The following is a 25,887-nucleotide window of genomic DNA, read 5'->3' on the forward strand; positions in this document are numbered from 1 at the left end:
CCCTCTCTTTGGAGGTGGAGGTTGGTGGGGACTAAGAGATAGAGATTGGTGGGAGATTAGGAGGTGGAGGTCGGTGGGGATTAGGAGGTGGGTGTGTTTGGGGCTCTTACTCTGCCTCCGGTGCCTCCTGTCAACTTTCTGATGGCGACGGGGAGTCAGGGGTGGCCAGGCACTCACTGAGGATGCGCTGATGTGCATGCACCTGGTGTTTTGAGAACGGGCGTCTGGATGGCCCAGGCTGGGTGCTTGTCTCGGACCTCGGGCCTGCTGGACCTGGGGTTGGACCTCATCTCAGCTGTCGCAGCTGCCAGTCGGGAGCAGCTCCCCTCCTGTTTCTGTCCGTTTCATCCCGCACGTAGAGCTGGTTGGTAGTTCCTGCCTCCGTGGGCTCTTCTGACAAGTAAATGATGCCGTCATCCGCACACCTAGCTCTTCATCCTTGCCGACCCCCTTCCTGTGGCAGCGGGGGGTCGGGGCTGGGTGGCCACCCATTCCCAGCTCCCCCTCTGTCCCCCCTTTCTACCCTTTCCTTCTTTCCCTGAAGACCCCGGCCAGCTTCATCTGCAGACTGTTTCATTTTCTTCCCGGGCATGTAAAACATGCAGCTTACTTGCTTACATTGAAAAGTTGAGAACACTCGGGGACACGGTCAGGTTTCTGGTTTTTCTTGAGAAGCTGGAAGCCGTGCCCACCCTGGACCCCCATTCCCGGGGGGCAGCCACCTCCAGCTGGGGCTCGGGCCCTTGCCGGGTGCCGTCCCCAGTGCTCTGGTCCTTACCTTGGAATCTGCATCCTCTGTGCTTTTTGATGGGCAGCGAGGCAGGCCTTGCTCAGGCTATAAAACCCTTTAGCTGGTGACTGGGCCAGCTCCCCAGCAAGTGCAGAGGGCGGTCGGTGGAGGGCATGGCTGTGCACCAGGGAACTCCAGGTTCGGGCCCCGGCACGTCACCGTTCACAACTTGGGAACTTCTCTGAACCTCGGTCTCCTCGCCAGCACGGACCAGCATTCTCACCCTTGTCAGGCCTGCCGGGTGGGGTGGGGTGGGGTGGGGGTGATTCTCTGTCGAGGAGGGGGGCTGTCCCATGTGGTGTAGAATGTTTAGCAGTTCCTGGCCTCCCCACAAGATGCCAGGAGCAAATGTCCACCCTCTGCTTGGCTGTGACAACCGACACTGTGCCCTTGGGGGGCAGAGCTGCCCAGTGGAGAGCTCCTGCAGATTCCCTCCCAGTTGGGTATTCATGAAGTTTAATGGGGAGCCTGGACGTGAGCTCCCCCTCCCACCATACCCGCGTCACGCTCCTTCTTTCCCAACATTTGCAGTTTGCTTGGTGCAGGTTCTTCCCGACGGGAGCCCTGCTTGCGCTGGTCACCCTTGAACCTGCACAGCTCTCTCCACGGTCTGGCTCGTGGCTGCTTTAGGGAAGAGGAGGCAGCCGTGAGCCCGGGGCCCCCCCAGGCCTGAGCGGGGTGCTGGTGTGTCACCGGGCCAGCGCGGCCTCCCCGAGGGGCGCAGGCTCCGCTCAAGCTCACCCGTCTCCGTGTCCCCATCCCCCTTCCTGCTCGTTTGCGTGGCCGTGCGCTGGGGCGCCCGCCTGTGTGTCTGACCATTGGCCCTCGCCTCGTCTAGGTGGCCCTGGTGCAGTGGACCGACAGTGTGGGGTTAGCGCTGGTGGGCCGCGACCAGTCTTGCATGCAGCTGAGGACCCCTGGCGACCAGATCCTGAACTTCACCATCTTGCAGCTTTTCCCCTTTACCTACGAAAGCAAGCGCATGGGCGTCATCGTGAGGGTGAGTTCTCTTTCCTTTGTGGCTAAAAATTGTTTCGTTTTTTAAAACAGGCCTAAGTCTGGTGTGTGCCTCTGGCTGCACGCCCTTTCTCGCCTTTCTTTCCTCTAGCATTACGTATTGTTCAGACTAGCAGGACGGTGCAGTTCCCTCCACAGAAACAGAATGTGCTCTCCAGTTGGACAGATCTCTGATGGCTGCTCAGCTTTTTGGTCAACCCCGTTTCAGAGTGAAAGGTCTAATGAGTGTAGATCGGGCAGCTCTTACTAATAATACATTTCTCATCGTACATTTGTTCATTCAATTAAAATATATTCTTTTCTATCGTGGTGAAATTCTTGACATGATTATTACCGTCTAGTACATTCATACAGGTCTAATCATGGCAAATAGATGGGGAAACAGTGGAAACAGTGTCAGACTTTATTTTTGGGGCTCCAAAATCACTGCAGATGCTGATTGCAGCAGGAAATTAAAAGACGCTTGCTCCTTGGAAGGAAAGTTATGACCAACCTTGATAATATATTAAAAAGCAGAGACATTACTTTGCCAACCAAGGTCCGTCTAGTCAAGGCAATGGTTTTTCCCGTTGTCATGTATGGATGTGAGAGTTGGACTGTGAAGAAAGCTGATCGACGAAGAATTGATGCTTTTGAACTGTGATGCTGGAGAAGAGTCTTGAGAGTCCCTTGGACTGCAAGGAGATCCAACCAGTCCATTCTAAAGGAGATCAATCCTGGGTGTTCACTGGAAGGACTGATGCTAAAGCTGAAGCTCCAATACTTTGGCCACCTCATGCGACGAGTTGACTCACTGGAAAAGAGTCTCATGCTACGAGGGATTGAGGGTGGGAGGAGTCGGGGACGACAGAGAATGAGATGGCTGGATGGCATCACCGACTCTGTGGACATGAGTTTGAGTGAACTCCGGGATTTGGTGATGGACAGGGAGGCCTGGCGTGCTGTGATTCATGGGGTCGCAAAGAGTCGGACACGACTGAGCGACTGAATTGAACTGAACATTCATACGGAGAAGGCAATGGCAACCCACTCCAATACTCTTGCCTGGAAAATCCCATGGACGGAGGAGCCTGCTGGGCTGCAGTCCACGGGGTCACTGGGAGTCAGACACGACTGAGCGACTTCACTTTCACTTTTCACTTTAATGCATTGGAGAAGGAGATGGCAACCCACTCCAGTATTCTTGCCTGGAGAATCCGAGGGACGGAGAAGCCTGTGGGCTGCCGTCTATGGGGTCGCACAGTTGGACACGACTGACGTGACTTAGCAGCAGCAGCACCAGCAGTACATTCATAATGTCGTACAGCCACCACTTCTGTTGAGTTTTGAAGCATTTGCGTCACCCCAAAAGGAAACCTCGTGGCATTAAGCAGTCACTCCTCAAACCTCCTTGCCTGTCATCTTTGGAAGTCTCCAGTCTTCTTTCCATCCCTAGGATTTACCTGTTCTGGTATTTCATGTAAATGAGATCACACAATAATATCCCTGGCTGCTTTCACTTAGCCTCATGTTTTAGAGATTCATCTGTGTTGTTGCCTGTATCCATACTTCATTGCTTTTTATGACTGAATAATATTTCATATTTCATCCATTTACCCATGAGTGGACATTTGGGTTGTTTCCACCTTTTGGTTGCTGTGAACACGCATGTAACTGGATGTAAGTGCCTGTTTTCAGTTCTCAGGATAGACGCCTCAGTTCAGTTCAGTTCAGTCGCTCAGTCGTGTCCGACTCTCCGCGACCCCATGAATCACAGCACGCCAGGCCTCCCTGTCCATCACCAACTCCCGGAGTTCACTCAAACTCATGTCCACAGAGTCGGTGATGCCATCTCATTCTCGGTCGTCCCCTTCTCCTCCCGCCCCCAACCCTTCCTAGCATCAGACTCTTTTTCCAGTGAGTCAACTCGTTGCATGAGGTGGCCAAAGTATTGCAGTTTCAGCTTTAGCATCAGTCCTTCCATTGGGTCTGTTTCCCAGTTGCTGGATGATTCTCTTTTTAACTTTATGAGAAACTGCCATAACTTTTCTGCAAAATGATGCACCCTTTACATTCTACCAGGAGTATGTGAAGTTCTGGTTTCTCTTCCTCAATGCCTGTTATTTTCCATTTTCTTTTCATTGTAGCCATCCTGGTTGCTATGAAGTGGTATTTGATTGTGGTTTTGATTTGCATTTCCCTAATGGCTAATGATGTTGAGCATCTTGTCATATTCTTCTTGGTCACTTGTATTTCTTCCTTGGAGACATATCTGTTCAAGTCATTTGCCCACGTTTTAATTGGGTTGTCTTTTATTGTTGTCTTGTAAGAGTTCATTATAAGGTCTAGGTCCCTTATCAGAGATATGACATACAAGTATTTTCTCTCCTTCTGTAGCTTCTGTTTTTGTTTTCTTGGTAAAATTCTTTTCATGCACGTAAGTTCATCATTTTGATGAAGTCCAATTTATTTTTTTCCTTTGTTGCTCTTGACTTTGGTGTCATACCTGAGAGTCATGAACAAAACCCAAGGTCATGAAAATTTACCCCCATATTTTCTTCGGAAAGTTTTTGTAGTTTTATCTCTTTTCGTCGTCAGTCCATTTTGACTGATGCTTGTGTGTGGTGTGAGGTAGGGATTTTGGCTTCATTCTTTTGCCTGTGGATACAGAGTTGTCCCAGCATCGTTTGCCACAGAGACCATTGTTTCCCTGTTGAATAGTCTTCACACCTTTATTGTAATAAAATATTTTCAGTGATTTTTCATTCATACAATCACAATAGTTACTGAAAAACGTGTGATCATGCAGCAGCATGTCATTTTGGCCTTGATATTTTAGATTTTCTTCTTAAATTTTTTGAAACTTTTATGAAAGTACAGCATACACAGAGAAAGGTGCAGACTTCATAAATGTACAGCTTAAGTGTTTGCAAAATGAATACAACGTGCCTGGTGTCCAGAACAAGGACAGAACCCCCTCCACCATCAGCCCAGAAGCTCCCTTGTGCCCCTTTCTGGTTTTGCATCCTTCCGCCCCACAAGGGTCTAACCACTGTCCCATTTCTGCCACGGGCTGACTTTGTCTCTTTGAGCTTTACATGAAGGAAGCTGTAGATGCCCTTTTAAATCCTGCCTTAAAATTGCTTTCATTTTTAATTAGTTCTATTTTTTACAAAAATCTTATTTTTTAAAAAATTAATTTTTATTGGGGAATAGATATACTTTTGGAGAAGGAAATGACAACCCACTCCAACATTCTTGCCTGGGAAATCCCATGGCCATGGGAGCGTGGTGGGCTGTATAGGCCATGGGGTTGCCAAAGAGTCAAACACAATTTAGCGACTCAACAGCAGCAGCAGCCGCGCTTTCGGCTGATTCTGTTATCAGAAGCGGGTACTAGGTCCAATGCCTCACTTGATGGGGGAAGTGGGAGTCATTGAAGAGGCCGCTTCTCCAGGTTAAAGTTAGACGTGGTCCTGATGGTCCAGTGACACACAGAAGGAAATGTGCCTTGAAAACAACACCCTTTAAGGGATTTTTATGTCCCTGAGGCCAGTAAGTCCTCAGACTCTTCCGGATGTATATATCCTTGGCAGTTTTTAAGCGGGATGAGGGCTTTTTCTCCCTTGCAGTCCCTGCTTTCCCCACTGGCCTACATCCTGCCTGCCCTGTGCCTTCAAACCACATCTTGACTTCATGTCTGATGTCAAGAACATCCATGGCCTGGAAGCAGCCACATGAATCCTGTGGGTAGGTGTTTCCTGAGGAATTAGAGTCATTATCTCCTACTTTAATTTTGTTCCAGCCATTATTTTTCCAAGTTCTAGGGCCATGGGCTCTGCTGGAGTCATTTGGGGGTTGAGTCATCATCAGATAAGTCCCGATATCAGCTGTTCTAGAAGTGGGCCCAGTACGTCCCCTCCCTTGCGTTGCAAACGGCTCTCATGCCCAGACGCGCGTCATAGTTTACGAGCCGTGACCCCTGGCTCTGCCCACTGCAAGAATGGGGTGTATGTCTGGGATACTGTTGGATGGGCAAATCTATCGTATTTTAAAATGGCTCTCTGTCCTTTCCAGGTAATACTTTAAAGAATCAGCATTCACCTGTGGCATTCAGAACAAATACATATTAAAGCAGGGGATTAGAACCGTTCATCAGTGTTTTCACTGCCCAAAGACTCACTCCTGCATTTTCAGGGAATTTCCCTTCTGTTTTTTCTCTAAGCATGCTGCTGCTGCTGCTAAGTCGCTTCAGTCGTGTCCGACTCTGTGCGACCCCATAGACGGAAGCCCACCAGGCTCCCCCGTCCCTGGGATTCTCCAGGCAAGAACACTGGAGTGGGTTGCCATTTCCTTCTCCAATGTGTGAAAGTGAAGTCGCTCAGTCGTGTCCGACCCCCAGCGACCCCACGGACTGCAGCCTACCAGGCTCCTCTATCCATGGGATTTTCTAGGCAAGAGGACTGGAATGGCTTGCCATTGCCTTCTCCGTCTCTAAGCATAAATGAGTGTAAATAGCCACACACATTGACATCAAACTCTACCTGAAACTTTGTAAACTCCCATCCCCTCCATTGAACGGTAGGTATGCTCAAAATATTCTATCATTAAAACATGATTTTTATGATTTTAATCTGTACAGTGTTCTGTTGGAAAAAATGTAGCGTTATTTAATCAAACATCGCTTTCTTGGATACTTAGGTTGTTTTCTGTTTCTTACTACGGACAGTGAATCTGTGCATGTCCATCTTTGTTAGTTGTCTTTAATGCAGTGCAGATTATTTTGCTGATATTTCTATTTCCTGACCTGTCTCCCTCTTTATCTTTTTTATTTTTGCTGAGTGCAGGTCAGGGCCGCGGGACTAGCTCATCTCTCTGCACAAACCTCACTGTCCTCTTTTCACCAAATGTTTCTCATCCTGGAGCCATCTTACCCCCAGGGGACATGGGGATGTCTGGAGACATTTTTTGGTTGTTACAGCTCAGAACGTGGTGCCACTGGCATCTAGTGGGTAGAGGCCAGGACAGCCTCCTAACAAAGAATGTTCCAGCCCCGAATGGTCATCGTGCCAGGGCTGAGAGACTCTGTTCTAAGGTGTCCATCTTGTCTGCCTGTTGTTTGTCCAGTTCCTGACGTGAGGAGGTTTGCCCTCAGTTACAAAATGGTTCTCAACTTGGTTTAGTGACTGTTGACAGTTACAGGTTTAAAAAAATTTATTTATTTATTTATTTGGCTCAGTTGTATCTTGGTTGCAGCACACGGGCCCTAGTTATGATGCTCGGGCTTAGCTGCTCTTCAGCATGTGGGATCTCAGTTCCTTGAACAGAGGTCAAATTCGTGTCCCTTGTATTGCAAGGCGAATTCTTAAACGCCAGGCTACTGGGGAAGTCCCCATCAACCCTCAAACACCTGTGAATTCGTGGACGGAACTGAGCAGCATCTTAACACTCACAAAGCAAGGTCTGGTCTTTGCGTGAACCTCTCTTCTGAGAAGGTCGGCCAGGTTCAAGAAGCCGGTTTCCTTGGGGCTTGTGTGTTCGGCTCTGGACTGCTGGTTTTGTTTTTGTTGTTTTACAAGATGTTCTATTGCCCTCCCCACACTCTTCCCACGTGGCATGCCGAAGTCGGATCGTTGGTAGAGATCATACCCTTGTCATTGTCTGAATAAAAGAAGTCTTTGAACAGGTGCCAGAATGAGACCACAGTGGAAAAAGATGAGGCCTCCAGACGATGCAACGCAATGGGCAGATCTCTAAATTTACAGCGTAATCTTGCCATAATATGGGAACGAAGTAACCTTGTGATGAACTTGGTGGGAGGAAATGACTAATGGGAGGAGACAGTATTTATGTTGGCTGAGATGTCCAAGCTCTCTTGAGTCCCTTCTGGAGCACAGGAAGCTGGGGTGGGGGGCATTATTTCCCACAGCACCTTTTGGGTGAAGGGGAAATGAAACAAAAAGAGAAACCTGATGCTTTCATGCTCAGACCCCATAGCTATCTTTGACCTGGGTCACAAGCAAGCATAGATGCAATCCATCAAAGAAGCAACCTGCATTTGTAATGCTTTTAAAATGCAGGTCCTTCTGTGGCCTGTGGGTGCTTTTATGAGTAATCACGCTGTTCGAAAAGATGGTCAGTGATCAGAGGCGTTCAGAAGTTACTTTAGAAGATGAACCTATACCGCTGATGTGGTGCTGGGTATTTATTTCCTCTTCCATGAAGAGCTTGCAGACCATGCATTCTGGGCTTCCTGGGGCAGCAGAATTTAGGCACAGGGGGGTGGTGGTTGTGCTTTTACCCTTACCCATCTCCACTGCCTCCAGGTTCCCTGTGATGAAGGTCATTGAGGAAAGAGTCATGGGATAAGAATCAGCAATTTCACCATCAGTTCCTTAAAGCCAGGGTTTCTCAACCTCCACACTATTGACGTTTGGGTCAGATGGTTCTCTCTTACGGGGACTGTCCTGGGCATCATAGACTGATTGTTGTTGTTCAGTTGCTAAGTCCTGTCCAACTCTTTGTGACCCCATGGACTGTAGCCTATAGGCTTCTCTGTCCATGGGGTTTCCCAGGCTGGAATACTGGAGTGGGTTGCTGTTTCCTTCTCCAGAGGATGTTCCCCACCCAGGGATCGAACCCATGCCTCCTGCATTGGCAGGTGGGTTTTTTTTACCACTGAGCCTCCCGGGGAGCCCCTAGGATGGGTAGCAGTGTCCTTGTTCTCTAGCCTTTATATGAGGGTAGCACCTCCGGGTTGAGACAGCCAGATACCCTGTCGAGACGTGTTGGAAGTCCCCTGGGTACAAAACCACCCTCATTCAGACCCCTGTTTTCTACAAGCAGTGCAACTGAGGGTCTTGAGGAGTTACTGTCACTCCAACAGGAGTAATAACCCTGGGCCAGCAGTTTCTGTAGGTATTGGCCCTTTGCTCCCTGCTCTCTGTGGATTGTCTCACTGAAGCCCCGGCAAGCCATGTGGTAAGAGTTGTTAGGACCCCGGCTTTACAGAGGAGGACAGTGAGGTCTAGAGATGAGAAGCATTCTGTCCAGGTATGCCCAGCCGGGAGCCGGTGCCGGGTCTGAACATCTGATGCCTGTGCTGCGATGCCACCCTCTCCCCAGAACATCTGGTCCGTGTGGACCGAGAATCTGTGTACCTTCTTCTCTCGCTGAGTCCTCGGGTCGAGGGCTGAGGACCTCATCTAAGGTCCAGCTTTACATAGATTGGTGGTTCTCAGCTGAGGCGCTGTGTCCTCCAGGGGATGTTTGTTCATATCTGGAGAGATTTTGGTTGTCATCGTGGGGCTTGCTGCTGGCATCTAGTGGGTAGCGGCCCAGGGATGCTGCAGGAGATGGTGCACTGCACAGTCCAGCCTTCTCATGGCAAAGAATTCCCCAGCCCCTACCTAATGTTAACATCACTGAGGCTGAGAAACCCTGATCCCGAGAATTATCTCAACTTCCCAAACCCCTTCCGGTAGAACACCTTTCAGCCACACTGGCAGCCCTGTGTATCGATTTAAAATGGTCTTACACTGTGGGAGTCCATTCCTGTTAGGATAGTAATGGCAGTAAAAACAGAGTTCTTCAGTCCTTTTGATATCGCTTTTATCCTCTAACGATCTTCCAAGTGCTTTGAGTTTTCTTCTGTTTTCCGTGGCTTTTGCCCCAGAGTGAGCTCCCCCCCGTCTCGCTTTTCATCTCTGGCCAAGTGAGAACGCACGGCAACAGCCGCTGATGAAGGGCGCTCTGCGGCTGCACTTGCGGACGCGGGCGCTGGCGCGGAAGGCGGGCTCCGCGCGCTCATGCCTCCCGCCCCCGCCCCTCCTCTAGGACGAGTCAACCGGGGAGATCACGTTCTACATGAAGGGGGCGGATGTGGTCATGGCGGGCGTCGTGCAGTACAACGACTGGCTGGAGGAAGAGGTAGGCGGGACGCGGGACAGGCCGGAAGCACGTTCTGGAGCGCGGGACGTGGGACGGGCCGGAAGGCGGGACACGGGGACGGGCCGGAAGCACATTCCGGAGCCTGTGTCTCGTGTGCAACGGGGAGATGGGTCCAACAGGTCAACCCCAGATTCAGCCACTTAGAAAGACGCGTTGTTTCTTACAACTTCTGCGAATCCGTGCTTCAGGCACAGCTCAGCCAGGCCCCTGCTCAGGTCTCGGGCCGGGGTCAAGGGGTCGCGCAGGGCCGGAAGGCTGCTGGGCAGGACCCGCTTCTGAGCTCACTTAGTAATTGGGGGCGGGACCCGGCTCTGCAGCGGCTCTTGGCTAGAGGCAGCTGTGCCCCTCGCCCTGTGGGTCTGTGCATAAGGCAGCATACACGTGGTCCTGGCGTTGTCAGAGACAGGAAGCACGGGAGCCAAGGTTGAACAGAAGCCGCCTTCTGTGAAACGACCTTCCCTCACTTTGCCACGTTCTGTCTGTCGGTAACGAAGGCCCTGGGTCCATTGCATCCTCAGAGCAGGTGATCATACAGAGATGTGGGTGCCAGGGGGTGGGCGTCGGGGGGCCCCCGGCCCCTGCTGCCTTGTCCCAGGTTGTGGTGTGGGCACTGGCCGTAGCCTGGAGGGAAGGAACTGCCCGTGTCTCCGGCCGTTTCTGTGTCATCTCCCCGCTCCTGGTGCAGAATGCACATTTTAAATTCGGTAACAGTAAATTTCTGATTAGCGAGATAACAGTTGCACATGCCGACAGGGGCCGGGCAGGTAGTGCAGATGACTGAGGTGGGCCGGGATGCGTTTTCTGGCAGAGCCGCACTGTGTGTGTTAAACGCATTGGCACCTTCCTCACCGGGCAGCTGTGTTTCATGGGAACAGCTGCCTTGTGGCATCACTGACTGTGGTCATTTGGGAAAGTGCTTTTGTCACAGGCTCAGTTTTTCCAACGAGCCAGAAATATCCGGATTTAAGTCAGACTGCGTTGACTTAAATTTTGAACCCCCTTTAGAAGATTTGCTCAGGGAGACGGCTTCAGGAAGAAGCAGTGTTGTGATTTGCCAGGGGTCCTCCCTGGACTGGGAAGGGAGTCCCATCTGCTTCAGCCGTCCCCAGGGAGAGGTGGGGACTCAGAGCTCTCAGCATGGCTCTCCGCTGACTGGGGTCTGCTTTTCAGTGTGGAAACATGGCCCGGGAGGGACTTCGGGTGCTTGTGGTGGCAAAGAAATCTCTAGCCGAGGAGCAGTACCAAGACTTTGAGGTAAGTGGGTTCCGTCACTTTTCTGTTGGCTTTGAGCCCTGCTCCCTCACCATCTTCCCTCCCTCCCTTCTGCTTGGCCCAGGCCGATGTCATTTCCGAGCACACCAGCTTCTCTGCCTAGAGCTCTCCTCCCTCATGGAACTCCATGGCCCCCCTCCCTTGCTGCCTTTGGGTCTCAGCTCAAATGCTTCCTCCTCCGAGAAGTCTTCCTGGCTCCCCATCTCAGGCAGTCCTACCTCATCACTCCCCACTGTCCCCCTGTTGAGCTTTCTTCATTTGCATTTATCAACAGCTGTAATATGATGATTTTGTTTATGTGTATATTTTAACACTCTTTTTAATATCTTCTTTTTGGAGTAAAATCTTCTTGAGAGCAAACCTTATTGGTCTGGTTTGCTCTTGTACCCCAGCACTTAGGGTAGTTACTGTAAATCTTCTAGGAAATTTGAAATGAAGCCTTCAGATCTGAGATTGTAAACTCCCTTGGGGCTCTGACGTCTTTAAGCCGTAGAAGGTGCTGGCTGTGAACCAGGTCCTTGACTTTCACAGTCAAGGCCTCCAGTATAAATATGTCTTCTCAGTGTCCTCCTGTCCCGTGGACTGTGTGTTCCTTGAGGGGGGGTCCTTGTTGTACCCCCTGTCCTGGCACAAAGCTGAATGACTACATTTATACATGACTGGAAGAGAGAGAGAGCAGGCTGCAAGGAGAGGTTTCTGGGGCCCTTGCCCTGCTCCACCTGGAGAAGCTGTGCTTGAGTCTGTCCCTTTCACATGCGTGAGTTCTCTGTGAAGTTTGATTTAACAGGAGTTCTAGCCCTGGTGCATTCTGCCATTTTCTCAACTTTAAAGGCATATGCTTTGAAATGACCATATCCTTGCTAACCGTATAAAGATGAGATAAATGGAAGGGCTGGGTCAATAGTCTTTGGAAGTGGGACGTCATCTTTAGACAACCTGGTTCTTGGTTACAGTGTATGTTTATGGGGGAGAACCTACTGTTTTTTGAGGTCTAGACTCGTGCTAATCCTTGTGAAAACTCAGTCCAGTTGGGGCTGTTATTGTCTCTTAATGGAGGAAGACAACTGAGGCTCAGAGTTTAGCAAACTGCTGGGAGTTGCACAGCAGCTGAGCGTAGAGCAAAGGCTGGGGACTCTGGTCTCTCCATCCCGGTGTCTGGGCTGATGAACTTGGAAGGAGGCCGAAGATCTCAGTTTCAGCACTTTGAGGTTCACCCAGGTGCTGGGGTCCCTGCCCTGTGTGGACCTGGCCTGCCGTGCACCTCCCCACCCCACGTCATGACCATGGTCCCTGGTGTGTCCCAGGCCCGCTATGTCCAGGCCAAGCTGAGCGTGCACGACCGCTCCCTGAAAGTGGCCACGGTGATTGAGAGCCTGGAGATGGAGATGGAGCTGCTGTGCCTGACGGGGGTGGAGGACCAGCTGCAGGCCGACGTGAGGCCCACCCTGGAGACGCTGAGGAACGCCGGCATCAAGGTACAGCGAGCCTGCCGCCTGGCAGTGGATTCCAGGCTCAGATGAGTGGTCTCTTCAGCAGAGGGCAAGAATTAGAAGCGGGGCAGAGGGTGGAAGCAGTGACGGAGCACAGGGAGCCAGGGTCGGACGGCGACCTGAATCGCTCTGTCCTCGCTGCTCTGACAGCTGCTTTCAGAGGACGTCCTGTGTGACCTTTCTCTGGTGGCTGCCCTCTGCGCGCTGGGTTCCATGAAGGGAGCCTCACCCTAGCTCAGGACCACGGTATCCTGCACGCTCGGGGTGTCCGTTGCATGCTTGCTGAGTGGCCGGCCAGCCGTCTCTTTGATAGTCTGGGTGAATGAACTAAAGGCTGGCAGATGACCACCTGCCCCAGCACGCTGCCGTGTCCTCTCTCCTGTTTGGGGGCCAGGAGGTTCATATCCACTGTTTAATCAGGAGAGGCCAGTAGAGGGCGTCTGGGGAGCAGGCTCCATCACAGTGGACCCAAGAAAGGGATTAGCAAGCTCTTGGGTTACAAAGTGAAAGTGTTAGTCAGTCAGTCGTGTTTAACTCTTTGTGACCCCATGGACTGTAGCCTGCCAGGCTCTTCTGTCCATGGGATTCTCCAGGCAAGAATACTGGAATGGGCTGCCATTCCCTTCTCCTGGGGATCTTCCCAACCCAGGGATTGAACCTGGGTCTCCTGCACTGCAGGCAGATTCTTTACCATCTCAGCCACCAGGGGAGCCCTATGGGTTAGAAGCTCCTGAAGATGACATGGGTTAGTGGCCTATCTCTACCCAACTATGTCCTGGGGCCCCCATCTAACAGGAGTCCTTATGAGCAGGATGGTGTGAACAAGAGGCATGAGGCCTGCGGTCATAAACCAGCTCCGGCCACCTTCTAGCCCACAGCGGTCTCCCGCGTGTGTGGGCGTGTCTCATTGCAAACCAAATTCTCACTTGTCTTTGGCCCACAGGCCTGGTTCATTGCAAGGAAATTGCCAGCAAGATCCCATTTCTGCACAAAGTCTAAAGTCAGAGAGGCCCATTTCTGGCGCCTTGGGGCACATCGTGTTTGTTCCTGCCAATTTCTAAAACCTCTCCTCTAGGAACCTGGGAGATTCCAAGTTTCTGCCACTGGCTTTGTCCTGAGGGTTTTTTTCCTCCTTAAAACCATTCTTCCCAAAAGAGGTGTTTTATTCATAGAGCATGCACTGGACTTTTGCTGGTTTCCATTGTGAGAGGGGAGGGCGTGGAGTGTATAGTGAGGGGTCCGGCTAGTTTGTCATGAGGGTCTCACTTGTGGTTTTTCACAGGTCTGGAGGCGTTAGGACTTGGGAACTTCCACTTCACTCCCTTCCCGGGTGCGGCCCCCAGGCCGCACGAGCTGGCTCCACACGCAGGCTCTCATGCTGGGAACCAGACCTGGGACTGGAGCTCCCCTGCGGGGCCCCACCTGCGTTCCTGCGAGGGCTGCAGCCTCAGTGCGCTCAGGACTTTCCATGGTTTTCTGGAACTCACGCCTTCTAGCTCCTGTCCCAGGGTTTGCTCTCTTACAGAGAACCCTGAAGCCTGGCGCCAAACCGGGATCATACAAAACAATAGTTATTGATTTGGAGGGTGTTTATTTAATTGGAGGGTGATTGCTCTATAACGTTGTGTCGGCTTCTGCCCCACACCTACATAAATCAGCCAGCAGGATCCATATGCCCCTCCCTCTTAAACAACAACACTGTTTTTAAGACCAGAAGGGAGATGGAGGGAAAACACCAACATACTCTGGGGGGCAAATCCAGAGGTACGGGGCCCCCAACAGGGCCTGGTGCCTTCATCCTGGGGGTTCAAATCCTGCCTTCCCACCGACGACTTCTGTGGCCCTTGACTGGTGGCCTGACTTCACAGCACCTCCGTTTCCGGTCTCATAAGGGTTTGTGAAGGGACAGTGCCCCGAACACTTGGTTAAATTCACAGAGCTGAAGCAGAACCTGGCATGGTGAAGAACCTTCGTGGTTGTTTTCTTCCCTGCTCTTCCCCTCATGCCAGGGTATCCCTGTCCCATGACTCTAAGGTGCCCTCGCCCCCACCGCCCCTCCTGAGAGCAGAGAGAACAGGGAGTTAAAGAGTGAACAAGTGGAGCAGGAAGCACATTGGTTTAGATTCTGAAGATCTGGGTTCTGGGCCTGGTGGGGACAGGGGCTAGCTCTGTGACTTTGGGGAACTCATCTACCCTCTCTGAGCCCACAGCAGGGAGATGCCGAATGTTCTGTTACAAGGTGATGAGGAACCTGGCATGTTTACTGTTGGCAGTTTACAGTTAGGGTTAAGCTCCCTGGGGCTTCCCTGTTGGCTCAGACAGTAAAGAACCTGCCTGCAATGCAGGAGACTCAGGTTTGGTCCCTGGGTCGGGAAGATCCCCTGCAGAAGGGAATGACAATCCACTCTGTATTCTTGCCTGGAGAATCCCATGGACAGAGGAGCCTGGTGGGCCACAGTCTATGAGGTCGCAGAGAGTCGAACACAACTCAGCAACTCAATGCCCCCTGAGATCACACAGGGGAATTCAACTGTGTAGAAAGACCCCGTGTAAAGTGACAAATCAGTGTTTCTTGTAGTACATGGACGCAATCCCCCATCCATACAACCTTCCCCTTCGTTGAGATTATTTACTGCTTTAAGAAAAATCCCCAGAAGGGGGATTAGGAGGGCAGAGGCTGGGCTTCACGATGTCTGCAGAAGCACATGCCAGTTTCCCAAAAGCGCTGCACCAGCTTTTGCTCCTCCAGCAGCAGGCACACAGGGTCTTGAAGCCCTTGAACCAGGGCCTTTCTCTGTGGTGCTTCGGGGACATCGTAAGCCGGAGGTAGTTGGAGCTTATCAGTTCAGCGCGATGTGTTTGGAAACCCAGCTGACAAGGGCGACAGGCCGGCTTGAAGGCTAACCGGGGGGACATCTTCCATGTGGTCATTTCAGGTTTGGATGCTGACGGGGGACAAGCTGGAGACAGCTACTTGCACAGCGAAGAACGCACATCTGGTGACCAGGAACCAGGACATCCACATTTTTCGGCTGGTAAAGCATTCTCTGCCTCAGGGCTCGTGGCGGGGGTGGGATGCTCTGTTTGCCCTGTAACCTCATAATCTCACGTGGGCCTCTGCAGGCGGAGGGGGAGGACATTAACCACCTAGGGTGGGGGGAGCTCAGGGCACTGGTTTGGGTGCACTTACTGAATGGCCCAGGTGAGGCTGAAGGACTCCTTCCGGGGGTGGTGCAGGGGCTCCTGGTAACCACCTTGCGTTGACCTGGGTTCTTGACCTGTTGGGGGCCATGGTCCCTTGAAGAGGCTGATGGGGTGCAGATAAGCTTGTATGCGTGAAACTGTGCATATGAGTCTGGGGTTTCACTGGACCCTTGAAAGCGAAGTCTTTGGATAGGAAAGTCAAGATCATAGATCCTGGCCTATCTGCCTTCTTGAAGGAAACCACTGAGGAGCCTTTGGAAGGAGGCATGGTGGGTGGCAAAGAATTCCCTGCCCTGGTGGCAAGCCCTTGGCCAAATAGTGCAGGCAAGAGGAGCCACTCCAGGGCTCGAAGCTGAACACTGTGATTGGCTTTACTGAGTCGTGAGGTGAGAGCCACCAGGTCTCCTCCGGGGCTGAATATAGTGGTCCTATGTACCTGCCACCAGAGCTACCAAGCCAAACAACTGGGGCTTCTCCAGATGTTCTAGAGGTCTCCGCCCACTGCCACCCCTGCCTTTGGTCCATAGCATGTTGAAGCTTTAAGAAATCTAGCGGTTTCTGGAATAGCCCAACCAGCATCACACAGAGGCAGATACATCAGATCCTCATCATTCATGGATTCTGTATTTGCAAATCTGCCCACTCATTAAAATTTACTTGTAGCCCAAAAATTAATACTCGAACTGCCTTCAGAGTCGCATATGATCACGTGCACAGTGGTGTCACCTGCCGAGCAGGTCCCCAGCTGAGGTGGAGTCAGGCGACGCTCTGCCGTCTTGTCTCAGCCCTCAGAGGGACACAGGGGTCCTTTCAGTCTGTTCAGTGCCGCCTGGTTTTTTTTGCATTTTTGTGGGTTTTTTGTTAGCAATTTCATGGTTTAAAATGGTCCCCAGCACAGAGCTGAGTACTGACCATGTCCCTGAGTGCAGGAAGGCTGTGATGTACCTCCCAGAGATAATCTTCCTTCAGGTGTGAGTTATGGTCCTGATGGCCGTGAGTCTAGTGTTAACGAGTCAACTATACCTATGTGTATGCTAAAATTTTTGACGTATAGTTGATGTACAATGTTATATGCTTCACTATGTGCAGCGTAGTGGCTTATTGTTTTTTAAATGGTATATGGAGAAGCAAATGGCACCCCACTCCAGTATTCTTGCCTGGAGAATCCCATGGACAGAGGAGCCTGGCAGGCTAAAACCATGGGGTTGCAGAGTCGGACATGACTGAAGCACCTTGGCAAGTACTGCGTTTATAATTATCAAAGATTGGCTAGACCTCCGTGTTATACAATAGAGTCCTGTAGCTTGTTATGTTATACACAGTTGTTCGTATCTTTCAATCCTTTACCCCTATCTTTCCCCTCCTCTTCCCTCTCTTCACTACTCACAGGTAGTGTGTCTCTATATCTCTTTATATTCATTAGTTTTATTTTTCAGATTCCACATGTAAGTGACAGCATGCAGTATTTGTCTTTCTCTGACTTATTTCAGCAGTATATATTTTCAAAGATATCTTTAAACAGAGACACGTAGAAATCAAGGTTACGTAATGACTGATGGGCAAAAATATTGTGACCAGAGGCTCGCAGGAGCCTAGCCCTGTATCTCCCCCAGGAGCAGTGGTTCCGTAATCACTGAGTGTTCACAGCGGCTTCACAGAAGATAACTATTGGACATGATGAGAACACACTGTATGCTGTAGGAGTCTGGCAGACTATGGCTGTGTGCTGGTCACCTATGTTTTTAAATAAAGTTTTATTTAAATGCAAGGTCTGCCCATCTGTTTAGGATTGCCTGTGGCTGCTTTGGCAGTGTGGCGGTGGAGTGGGGTAGTTGTGGCAGACTGTGTGGTCCACAGAGCGTATCATATTTAACACCTGACTCTTTATAGAAAAGCCAGCTGCCTGGCTAGGTGCCTGGCTTCTGAGGCCTGCTCTGAAATGGACAGGCTGTGCTCCTCTAGGCAGGCTAACACGTGGTGCATGCGTCCATTTACTTGCTCGTACAGTAGAGGCTTGAGAGCCCTTGTGGGAAATAAAGGGGGTGAAAGTGCAGGAAAAGTGCTTAGCGCGGTGCCGGGCACAGAATGAACGGACACCGGCCCTTGCTCTCCCCTTGGTCACGTGGGCCCCAGCCTTCCGGGGGAGGCGAGGGGGCGGCTGCTGTGCAGACCCCCGATGCCCAGTCACAGCAAGCAGGGTCTGCTCTGGCTCGGGGGTTGGTGGCAGGGGCCCCAGGAAGTCGCCGCCTGTTCCCAGCGGCTCAGAGCGCAAGGCCTCCTTCACCGTCCTCCCTTCCAGGTGACCAACCGTGGCGAGGCGCACCTGGAGCTGAACGCCTTCCGCAGGAAGCACGACTGCGCGCTGGTCATCTCCGGAGACTCCCTGGAGGTGGGCGCGGGGACCCCCGGGAGCTGCCGTGGGGGCGGAGGGCGGACCGCGGCCGACCCAGCTCCTCCCCCTGCTGCCGCCAGGTGTGCCTCAAGTACTACGAGTACGAGTTCATGGAGCTGGCCTGCCAGTGCCCGGCCGTGGTCTGCTGCCGCTGCGCGCCCACGCAGAAGGCGCAGATCGTGCGTCTGCTCCAGGAGCGCACCGGGAGGCTGACCTGCGCAGTAGGTAGGCTGCGCGTGACCCTCGGGGGCCGCCGGGTGACCCTCGGGGGCCGTGCCCGCGGCTGCGCGTGACCCTCGGGGGACGCCGGGTGACCCTTGGGGGCCGGGCCTGCGGCTGCGCGTGACCTTCAGGGGCCCCCGGGTGACCTTCGGGGGCGGGGCCTGCGGCTGCGAGTGACCTTCGGGGGCTTCCTGGTGACCCTCGGGGGCGGGGCCCCAGGGCCGCACGCTTCAGGTTCCCAGGCCATGACGTTTATACCCCTTTCCCCGCTTTGGCCCTGTTTCTGCCATCACTGTTTTCAAGTACTTTGCTCTGCGAAAGCGCCCACAAGGACGCTGAGGGCGTTCCGGGCCTTCGTCCTTGGTCTGTGATTCGTTCTCTAGTGACACCAGCGCAGTAGAGCCCCGGGGGTGAAGAAGACCACGCTATTGAGAGGGGTCTGGGTCCAGTCGGCCAGTTTTCCCCAGCTGGGGGTCCACGGGGGTCTTGGTCTGCTCGCTGGTAGAATGGGAGAGGACCCGCAGTTCCCCCGAGGGGTACCTAGGTGGATTCAGAAGGGCGGTAGCCTTTACGAGGCGCCTGCTGCAGTCGCAGTAAGCCGGGCACCGTCTGTCATCGCTGATGATGACGGGACCCCCACCCCTTGGAGGCGGGCCCCGGGGGGCTGTAGACTCCCACGCGGCGTGGACACAGCCCCCTCGCTCAGTGAGTCAGCCAGGCCGCTCGGCCAGTGGCCGCTCCCTCTCTCAGGTCCGCTGCCTGTAAAAGCAGCTGATTCCGCAGGCCGTTGGAGAGACTGAGAGAACAGAACAGAAACGTAGCCTGCGATGGGAGGCAGCGGTGGACGAGTCCGTAAAGTGACCGTGGAAAGCGCGCTCGTGTTTCTGGCCTCTCCCTCCTTGCTGACCTTCCTCTCTGGTCTGTGCGCCCCGCAGGCGATGGTGGCAATGACGTCAGCATGATCCAGGAGTCGGACTGCGGCGTCGGCGTGGAGGGAAAGGTGAGCACGGATCAGGGTGTGCGCAGATTTCTGCCCTAGGGTCAGCGTTAGGGCCTTAGGTGGTGGTCGTGAGGATGTCAGAGGGGAGTCGCTCTGCTCCACCAGCTGGGGCTTCTCTTTCCCTCCGAGGTGCAGCTTCAATGCTCCTGGAAATCCTCCATTAGAATTACAGAGACTAAGGAACCAGGTCTGGTAATTACGTAGTGTTTCTACCTGGAAGTCAGAGATCCGTGTCACCGTATCTTACAGACAAATGCTGAGTCTTTGCTTGCCCAGACCTAATCTTTTTTAGTGTCTTGCTTCATTCTTAGGGTGCAGGGAATGTACTCCAAATGCTTCCCTGGCAGTGTTGTCAGTAAAAGCGTTAGTTTCACACTGTGGGTCATCTCTCAGGGATTATGACAGATGGGGCATGGTTTGCTCCTCCCTAAAATGCTGTGGCTGGAGAAGGCAATGGCAACCCACTCCAGTACTCTTGCCTGGAAAATCCCATGGACAGAGGAGCCTGGTTGGCTGCAGTCCATGGGGTCGCTAAGAGTCCACACGACTGAACGACTTCACTTTCACTTTTCACTTTCCTGCATTGGAGAAGGAAATGGCAACCCACTCCAGTGTTCTTGCCTGGAGAATCCCAGGGACGGCTGAGCCTGGTGGGCTGCCGTCTGTGGGGTCGCACAGAGTCAGACACGACTGATGCGACGCAGCAGCAGCAGCAAAATGCTGTGGCAGCTACAAATTTTTAAAGATTCTGTCTTAGAGTTGTTTTCCTTTTTCCTTCCCTGTCAACTGTGTGCCTTCCACTAATAGTTTGCCCTGCCCTCTGTCCTTTGCGACTTGAGATGACCATAGGCCAGAAGGGTGAGCCCACGTTTGTTAGCTCTGTGTGTGGAGTGAGAGTGTGGAGGCCTTGAATGAGGGCCAGAGATGCTCTCTATGCATTTTGTCCCATACATTCATGCCTCTGGATTTTCCAAAAATGCTTTTTTCCTTTCCACCTTTTTTGCCTGGTTTTCTGGTTCTCATTCAGTTGACAGTTGCTTGAAGTTGCAGAGCCAAATGATCCTTGAAGAAGATGTTAGGTCTGAAATCTGTATAATTCTTTAATCCTGGTTGTAAAAAGCACAGTTGAGATTAATAGATGGAATTCTTTACACCATGCTGTATAGTACGAGAACATTTGCTCTTCTGTTAAAAATTATAGTCTGCTTCCTTTGTTTTTTGTAATATAAAAGTAATGAGTGCTCACAGTAAAAAAACCACAACAATGTCGAAAAAGATAAAGAGCATTTTTTTCCTTTAGACAGCTGCATCAAACTGGTAACACTGATTATTCTCCTAGAATGTTTGTTGATGTGTATACTACTTGTTATGGGGGTGTATATAATTTATATGTACACATACATATATACATGGGATTCCCAGGTGGCTCAGTGGTAAAGAATCTGCCTGCCAAGCAGGAGATGCAGGTTTGATCCCTGGGTCGGGAAGAGCCCCTGGAGGAGGAAATGGCAACCCGCTCCAGTGTTCTTGCCTGGGAAATCCCATGGACAGAGGAGCCAGGTGGGTTACAGTGAATGGAGTCGCAGAGTTAGATATGACTTAGCGACTAAACAACAACAACATATATATGTACACCTTACACACATATATATTATTCTCATGTATAATTTAACATTTAAAATATTATATTATGTTTTACTAAAATGAAACTTGCCTAAATCTGCTGTAGCTTAGATTTCTTTATACATCAGAACATGTAGATCCATCATTTTGTATATTTCCTAGAACTTTCTATTTTGAAAAATGTAACTCCTTCAGAAAAGTCGAGCTAGAACAATGAGCTCCTCTTTACTCTTTGATTTACCAGTTACTAGTGTTTGTCACTGGAGAAGGCAATGGCAGCCCGCTCCAGTACTCTTGCCTGGAAAATCCCATGGACGGAGGAGCCTGGTGGACTGCAGTCCATGGGGTCGCTAAGAGTTGGACACGACTGAAGGCGACTTTCACTTTCACTTTCACGCATTGGAGAAGGAAATGGCAACCCACTCCAGTGTTCTTGCCTTGAGAATCCCAGGGACAGGAGAGCCTGGTGGGCTGCCGTCTATGGGGTCGCACAGAGTTGGACACGACTGAAGGCGACTTAGCAGCAGCAGCGTTTGTCACATCCTTCTTCTCGTTCCCTCTCTCTCTCAATCAGCTGAAAGTCAGTTGCAGATACGTTACCTCTCAATGCTTCAGGGTGGATCTCTTAAGAAAGAGGGCATTTTTCTACATAAGCAAAATAGCATCGCCACAAGGGTAACATTGATGTGTGATAATATTATGTAATATTCATGGTCTCATTTCTCCAGGGCTCCCCAAAATGTTTAAAAATGAAATCTCCAGGAAGCAGTGAAGGCTCACATGCTGCATTTATTTGCGCGCTTCATGTCTCTCTACTCTTCTCTAATGGAGAACACTTCTCTCCATATGTTTTGTGGGAGAGGCGGTATATTTCAGGACACTGATTTTTGAAGCATTCAGGGCAGTTGGAGAACAATCCCATGACGTCTGTGGGCCGGGTGGGTTTGCTTATGGTTCTGTGTTTCTGGTGTGAGGAGCTGAGGAGCTCATGAGAGGAGTTTGTGCCTTCCTGTTTGCCACCAGGAGGCCGTGATGTCCATCTGCCCCATTGATAGCATCTGCCGTGGACCTTTAAAGAATCCCATAATATGGCGGCACTCCATATTATGGAGTGCAAAGCTGTGTTTGGGAATGTGCAAAGCTGTGTTTGGGAATGTTCAATTTAGTATCGTTGGTAGCATTGGCCCCATCCCCCCATATGTTTAACTCTTAAGGGAGCTGAGTGCTCAGTGCCTGTCTTGGAATGATTCTTTGCTCCTGACTCCCGTTACGGGTTGGGCCTAACCCCCAAGGCTTAATACTAGATCTGTTTGACCTCCCAGTTATGACTATCTGTGCTTGGGAATGTTTTTTATTTAAATAAATTCCTCATTTAAAATCAGATTTAGACTCAGACCACCAACTGTGTATAGCTGGAAACCAAAGAATTCCTTTATTGAAGTTGTTCAAAGATCTCCTTACCAGCGTCTTGCTTTTTCAATTTAAAAAAAAAACATGTGTTTGCCTTGCCCTCCCGTGCCCCTGATGGCGCCCGATTTCGACTTCCGGTCCCAGGAGGGCAAGCAGGCTTCGCTGGCCGCAGACTTCTCCATCACTCAGTTCCGGCACCTTGGCCGCCTGCTCATGGTCCATGGCCGCAACAGCTACAAGCGCTCAGCCGCCCTCAGCCAGTTCGTCATCCACAGGAGCCTCTGCATCAGCGCCATGCAGGTGGGCACGTGGGGGGCTGTGTGGACAGTGCTGGAGAAGCAGCGGTCTCCGCTTTGGAACAGTGACCCCGCCGGGCCAGTTCCAGCCCCTCTCTCTGCACCGCTCCCCCCTCAACTCCGAAAGAGCTCGGAGCGCCTGCCTGGAGCCCTCCTGTGTGGGGGCCAAGGCTGTGCTTGCTCTGCAGAGCGTCAGCGGTGGGGCCTGGCTGGGGCACGAGATGTAGTGTAGTGTAGATGACCTGGGTTCGTGTGTCGGGGTGAGTTGTCATACTTAGTTTGCCAGAGGGAAGGACGCAGAGGTAAACGCCAAATGAATACTCCAGCTCGGAGTTTTCTGCATGCAGAATCAAGGACCGACAGAGAGCAGCCATAGACAAACAATGCGCTTTTCTTGAGCGCGTCCTGTACCCTGGGCAGCAGGCTAAGTGTTCACAGTGCAGGGGCACGTGCAGTCTTCACTGTAGTCTGTGCCCATTCTACAGACAGGGAGGCTGAGGCTCAGTGAGGGTGAGAAATTGGTACAGTATCCTTCAGGGATTTAGTCTCCCCAGGCAGGGGGCCCTGTACCTGCCCTGTTAGTCCAGGTCTCCCCCTCTGCCTGCCATTCTTGGGGGCGGGTGTTGCCTCCACCTGAGGGGGCACTTAGAGTGGTACAGCCCAGGGCATCTCAGCTCTGCCTCCAGCGCAGCCCAACTGGGAGTCCAGTGTGCTTATCCCAGTCATCCGTCCTCTTGAGGAGTTGAAAGTGTTCACTGCTCAGTCGTGTTCGACTCTTTGTGACCCTATGGACTATATAGCCCATCAGGCTCCTCTGTCCGTGGAATTCTCCAGGCTAGAACACTGTACTGGGTTGCCATTTTGTCCTCCAGGGGATCTTCCTGACCCAGGGGTCAGACCCAGGGAGTTACATCTTGCTTTTTCACAAAGGATTCTAGAATGTACAAGGTATCCTCCCATCTTCTGTCTCCCCAGCTTCTTCATAGTCTACTGTCAGGCCGTGGCAGTGAAGTCGTATTAGGGAGGAGGCCCAAAGCGGGGAAAGAAAACATTTTGGATGTTGAACATCTGTTGGCTGATCTTCTTCCTTGGGCATTTAGGTGAAAAAGAACCCCAGTTAAGTGGTGAGAACTTAGGAATGACACATCTTGGAACCCGTATCCCCAGCTGTCTCTCAGACCTTGAGCAAGTCAAGTTACCACTCTGGGCTTTGGTCTTTCCACCTGTCAAGGGGCATCCCTCTGTTCAAGGGTCTTGGCCCTGGCTCCTCAGAGAGGGCTACTTTGAGAAGCAGAGAGTTTTATTAAGGCATCAAGTGCTAAAGGCATCCTTACATCATTAATAAAAGCAAAACAGGCTAATGTGTAAACCTAAGGTGAGGTTTTATCCTGTTATTTTTTTATTGTGGTAAAAGTCACATAATATAAACACTATTTAAACCACATTTAAACCTGCGCACTTCAGTGGCACCGAGTACAACATTCACATAGTTGTGCAATTCTCGTCATCATCCATCTCCTGAATTTCTCACTTTTCTAAACTGAAACTCTACCCATTAAACCCCAACTCCCCGTTCCTCCTCCCAGGCCCTGGAATCTACCAGTGCACTTTCTGACTCTCTGAATGTGACTGTTCTAGGTTAAGGTTTGCTTTGATATGTGGGAAAGCTGTTTAATTGTATGCGAAAGACACCTTGCCTTCAGGCTCGAGTGGTGCTGCCTGAGGCACGTGAGGATGCCCCCTCCCCTGGCTCATCTGTGCTTTTGCGGGGGCGCAGTTACATTTTTAGTATCTGTTGCATTTATGAGTGAAGGATCTTTAAAGTGATTTTCATCAACACGATCAAAACGCTCACAGCTGCTCTGGTTCACCAGACCACATCTGTACTTTTATTTTATGTAAGCCCATCAGTTGGACTGGATAACATCATGGTTTTAATCACTGGGAGATTAATCAGCTCATTCCCGGGCAAACACACACAAGCTGGCTTGGATGAATTTACTTCTGTAATGCCCGTATGTTACCATAAATATGGATTCAGAAAAAAACCAATTCTAGCGTGAGGAATTGTTCTTTGTGCTATCGAGGGAGAAACAAACCAACCATCCCCAGTAAAAAAAAAACAAAAACCCTTACCCCTGTCCACTGTGCCGAAAGTAGAGAGTCCCCTTAGAATTGCACCTTGCCAGTGGCCTCTGAGACAGATGAAGATACAGCATGTTTAGTCTCCACAGTGCTGTTTCCAGGGTGAAGGCGTCGTGGTCAGTCTGGCCCGTTTAGAGGAAGAGGTTTCTGACTGATTTGCAAAACTGAACACCAGGATTCTTGACCTTTTTATAATCCTCCTTCCTGGGCAGCAGCCTGTGTGAGAAGTCCTCTGAAAGGTGGCTTTCACCTTTCAATTCCAAAGTCACAACCAGGGCAGAGCCAGGCTGCCCGTGACCAAGGCCCTCGGCGCCACCTGTGTCCTGAGCTCTGTACCAAGCCAGGGCCCACGACAGGTGAAGAGGGGGAGAGGTCTCTGGTCCCACACTCTTCCTAGCCACTAGGCTGGCCCAGCCTTTTCTTCCATTTGCTGTTCAGCCACTCAGTTGTGTCCGACTCTTTGCGACCCCATGGACTGCAGCACGCCAGGCTTCCTTATCCTTCACTATCTCCTGGAGCTTTCTCAAACTCATGTCCATTGAGTCGGTGATGACATCCAACCATCTCATCCTCTGTCGTCCCCTTCTCTTCTTGCCCTCAATCTTTCCCGGCATTGGGGTATTCTCCAGTGAGTCATCTCTTTGCATCAGGTGGCCACAGTACTGGAGGTTCAACGTCAGCATCAGTCCTTCCAGTGAATATTCAGGGTTGATCTCCTTTAGAATGGACTGGTTGGATCTCCTTGCAGTCCATGGGACTCTCAAGAGTCTTGTTCAGCACCACAGTTCAAAAGCATCAATTTTTTGGTGCTCAGCCTTCTTTATAGTCCAATTCTCACATCTGTACATGACCACTGGAAAAACCATAGCTTTGATTAGACGGACCTTTGTTGGCAAAGTTAATGTCTCTGCTTTTTAATATGCTGTCTAGGTTGGTCATAGCTTTTCTTCCAAGGAGTAAGCATCTTTTAATTTCATGGCTGCAGTCACTGTCCACAGTGATTTTCTTCCATGTTCAGTTTTTAAAATCCTCAGGCAATAGCTGTCCCTGGCCTCTGGTAAGTTTTGTACTAATTAGCTTAGAGGTCGCTTTGCTTC

At 51.3% G+C, this 25,887-nt stretch overlaps 1 protein-coding gene across 3 annotated transcripts in view; it reads left to right on the top strand.

Annotated features, from left to right (window-relative positions):
- ATP9A (ATPase phospholipid transporting 9A) overlaps positions 1–25,887 on the top strand; it is a 135,356-nt gene that overhangs the window by 98,090 nt on the left and 11,379 nt on the right. For 2 of the 3 annotated variants that reach the window (XM_055393700.2, XM_055393716.2), the window contains exons 15-23: positions 1,629–1,790; positions 9,623–9,715; positions 10,907–10,990; positions 12,313–12,483; positions 15,435–15,533; positions 18,002–18,091; positions 18,175–18,319; positions 19,252–19,316; positions 22,494–22,649. In XM_055393700.2, the coding sequence (XP_055249675.2) occupies positions 1,629–1,790; positions 9,623–9,715; positions 10,907–10,990; positions 12,313–12,483; positions 15,435–15,533; positions 18,002–18,091; positions 18,175–18,319; positions 19,252–19,316; positions 22,494–22,649 (1,065 nt within the window). The remainder of the gene's footprint in view (positions 1–1,628; positions 1,791–9,622; positions 9,716–10,906; positions 10,991–12,312; positions 12,484–15,434; positions 15,534–18,001; positions 18,092–18,174; positions 18,320–19,251; positions 19,317–22,493; positions 22,650–25,887) is intronic. The other variant, XM_055393707.2, reaches the window with a different exon arrangement.

This window comes from Moschus berezovskii, chromosome 15 (genome assembly GCF_049115385.1).
Source record: "Moschus berezovskii isolate FMDL1 chromosome 15, NW_MosBer_1.0, whole genome shotgun sequence".
Lineage (NCBI taxonomy): Eukaryota > Metazoa > Chordata > Mammalia > Artiodactyla > Moschidae > Moschus > Moschus berezovskii.